This window comes from Crocuta crocuta, unplaced genomic scaffold, assembly GCF_008692635.1.
Source record: "Crocuta crocuta isolate KB4526 unplaced genomic scaffold, BGI_CrCroc_1.0 scaffold139, whole genome shotgun sequence".
Lineage (NCBI taxonomy): Eukaryota > Metazoa > Chordata > Mammalia > Carnivora > Hyaenidae > Crocuta > Crocuta crocuta.
Genome location: NW_027533258.1, coordinates 9908931 through 9912185, shown reverse-complemented (window position 1 = coordinate 9912185; position 3255 = coordinate 9908931). Strand labels below are relative to the sequence as shown.

The 3255-nt window shown below is 57.2% G+C and overlaps 1 protein-coding gene across 2 annotated transcripts in view; it reads right to left on the bottom strand.

Moving 5' to 3' along the window:
- The window catches only part of TP53 (tumor protein p53), a 13580-nt gene continuing 10325 nt past the window's right edge, over nt 1–3255 (bottom strand). Inside the window, exons 5-11 of one of the 2 annotated variants that reach the window (XM_077746574.1) lie at nt 2975–3161; nt 2772–2884; nt 2440–2549; nt 2024–2160; nt 1863–1936; nt 1493–1599; nt 1–942 (exon numbers count right to left, since the gene is read on the bottom strand). In XM_077746574.1, the coding sequence (XP_077602700.1) occupies nt 861–942; nt 1493–1599; nt 1863–1936; nt 2024–2160; nt 2440–2549; nt 2772–2884; nt 2975–3161 (810 nt within the window). In that variant the 3' untranslated portion in view covers nt 1–860. The other variant, XM_077746575.1, reaches the window with a different exon arrangement.

The window sequence follows — 3255 nt, the reverse complement described above, 5'->3', positions numbered from 1 at the left end:
GGTGGTACCAAAATTTTATTGTAAAATATGAAACTGATATAAAAAGGGGGTATAAAAAGGGAGGAGAAGGAGGGGTGTTGGCAAAGAATGCCGATGTGCCTCGCAGAGTGCAAAATGTCATGCTAAGTAGCTGGGGGGCGGGGGGAAGTAAATAGACCTTGGTAGATAGAGACCCTAGACCAGGGATCGAATCCCTCCAGGGTGTAGGATGGAGTGAGATTTCCTTTTAGGAACTGGGGTTCACAGGGAGGGAAGACAGGATCAGGCCGGGGCCAGCAAGGACACGCCATAGAAACCTGAACATCCCATCCACCAACAGGGACGTTAGGGAATCAGCACCCACGAAGGCACCAAGTCTCAGACATCATGTGATAAAAAACTATTTTGGGGCCAGACATAGATCATTTCATTAACTCTCACAACAAACCCCGTGAGGTAGGTGTGGTTATCAGCATTTCATAAAAATGGACGATAAAATTAGAACAAATTCCACAGCAGGTTAAAATGGTAGAGAACTGGGTTTGTGACCCAGCGTGTGATTGATTCTAAAATGCTCTTTACAGGGAGGAATATCTTCCTACCTCCCCTATGGTTCCTTGTATTAAAAAATCTTTAAAATCTAGGTTGGAGGGTCCTACCTTCCTACCAACCAACCAACCAGGAGGCCTACTTTGTTAGCAGAGCCTTAGGCTGAGGAACGTGGAAAAATTCAGGGAGTTTCAGAGGCACACCTGCACCAAGCAGAGGAATGCACCAAGCTTGTGCGTTCAAGGTCCCAAGTCCCAAAAATGCCAGGGAAGGAGAATAGGGTGAGGCTGTCAGTGGGAGGGGGGCGGGGGGGGGACAGGAAGCAGAGGATGTCAGTCTGAGTCAAGGCCCTCTCTCTTGAACATTGGCTTTTTATGGCGGGAGGTAGACTGCCCCTTCTTAGCCTTCAGGTGGCTGTTGGCGAGACAAGGCGGAGGGGAAGGGATGACGTCAGCGAGTGGGATCTGAGGGTCTCAGACCCAGGCTCTGAAGGGCCCCGGGCTGGAGCAGGGGAACTCAAGCTAAAACGGGTCACCAGCAGCTGCAGATGTTTACTGAGCACCCGGGATACTTGTGTCTCTCGTCTTCATCTTCCCCTACCCCGCCTGACAAACAAGGAAACTGAGTCCGGTAAAGGGAGTCGCAAAGCCACACGGACCTGCTGGGGGTTGGCGGGCTGGGGGCCTGTCTCAACCCCGCGGTGTCTAATACTCCCACGTGGTTAACAGGCCTCTATTTGGGACCCCAGCTCTCAGCTAGGGGGTTGCTGGAAATGACCAAGAGGCACGAAAGGGGGTGCGGGACACAACTCAGGAGAGACTGAAGCCTGACTGAGCAGGGCAGGTCCCACTGTGAGGGCGCCAGTTCCCTTTTGCCTTGAAGGTGGGATTAGAATGGAGTCCCATGGCCCTTTCACGGCAGGAAGGCAGGGGAGCGGGGCGGGGAGAGGGCCCAGGTCACTCACCTGGAGTGAGCCCTGCTTCCGCCTGGCTCCCTTCCATTCAGGGCATCCTTCAGCTCCAAGGCCTCATTCATCTCTCGGAACATCTCGAAGCGGTCACGCCCCCGGATCTGTGGCAGGGGAGGAGGGGGATAAAGAAGTATTACTAGGGCGCAAATCACAGTTCCATTTAACGCACGTTGTAAGTGGAGATCTGAAGCGAGGCACCACTGCCCCCTGCTGGCAAATGCCTTAATTGCAGGCAAAGCAGTCAAGAAGACGACCGCATTTTGAGCGGTAGACTTGGAAACAAATCTTCAACCAGTAATATTGGCGTCAAAGGAATCGGGGCACCTGGGTGGCTCAGCCGGTTAAGCGTCTGGCTCTTGCTTACCTGAAGGGTGAAATATTCTCCATCCAGTGGCTTCTTCTTCTGTGGGGGAGTAGAGCTGGTGCTGGGGGGCAGCGCTGGGAAAGAGGGGAGGAAAGGCAAGAGAAGAGTAAATTTTTAGCCAAACTGCACCCTCTCTGCCTCCTCTTGTCCCGCCCGCTTACCTCGCTTAGTGCTCCCGGGCGGCGGCTCAGGGCAAGGCTCCCCCTTCTTGCGGAAATTTTCCTCCTCCGTGCGACGGTCTCTCCCTGGACAGGCACAAACTCGTACCTCGAAGCTGTTCCGTCCCAGCAGCTTCCCACTACCCAGGTAAGAAGACAGAAGCAGGAGGCAGTGAGGGAGACGGAACCCCCGCCCCGACCTCCAGCCTCCCTCATCCTACGTGGAGCCTAAGCGTCAGGAGGACTGAGAAGCCGCACGTAAGAGAAGGCCCCAAAGCGAGAAAAGAAAACTTGGTGGACGCGGAGGGTGGGGGATCACAGAGGATGTTCCACGTGCGGGGATGGGAACGCGTGGGAAGGACTGGACGGGGGTAGCGGGGAGAAAGGGCCCTGGGGCAGGGTGGCGTGCGGGTCCCTACTTGGAGTCTTCCAGGGTGATGATGGTTATGATGGGCCGTCGGTTCATGCCCCCCATGCAGGAGCTGTTACACATGAAGTTGTAGTGGATGGTGGTGCAGTCGGAGCCGACCTGGGAGAGAAGGTAGGGGCGGGTGGTGAGGTCGCCGGCCCGGCGCGGGCCTGCAGGGTGCGTAGGCTCGTTTCCTCAGCCCTGCAACGGGGACACCCCGGCTGGCTCTGCACACCACACAGGGCTGCGGGGAGGCTGAATAAGGAGAAACCGCCCCCATCTCCCACCTGGATGGCCCTTGACAGACCCCTCCCCCCGCTCCTCCCAGGAGGCCAAGCAGACCTCGGGCGGCTCGTAGGGCACCACGACGCTATGTCGGAAAGTGTTTCTATCATCCAAGTACTTGGCGTGCATATTTCCTTCTACTCGGATGAGATGCTGGGGCGGCGCCAGACCTGGAAGCAATCAGGAAGGAATGAGGGGTGCGGGGACCCTGGGGACTGGCCCTGCCCCCTCTGTCGCCCCCCCCGCCCCGGCCGGCTCACCATCGCTACTGTCAGGGCAGCGCTCGTGGTGGGGGCAGCGCCTCACGACCTCGGTCATGAACTCCGACTTCTTGTAAATGGCCATGGCGCGCACGCAGGTTCCCGGCGGGGGTGGGGAGCTGACCCACAGCTGCACCGGGCAGGTCTTCGCCAGCTGGCAAAACAGCTTGTTGAGGGAAGGGGAGTACTAGAAGGGAAGGAGAAGGGGCAGACAGGTCAGGGGACGAGTGTGTGGCGGGGGCGTCAAGCCAACAAACACGTGCTGTGTGGGCCACGTGGCT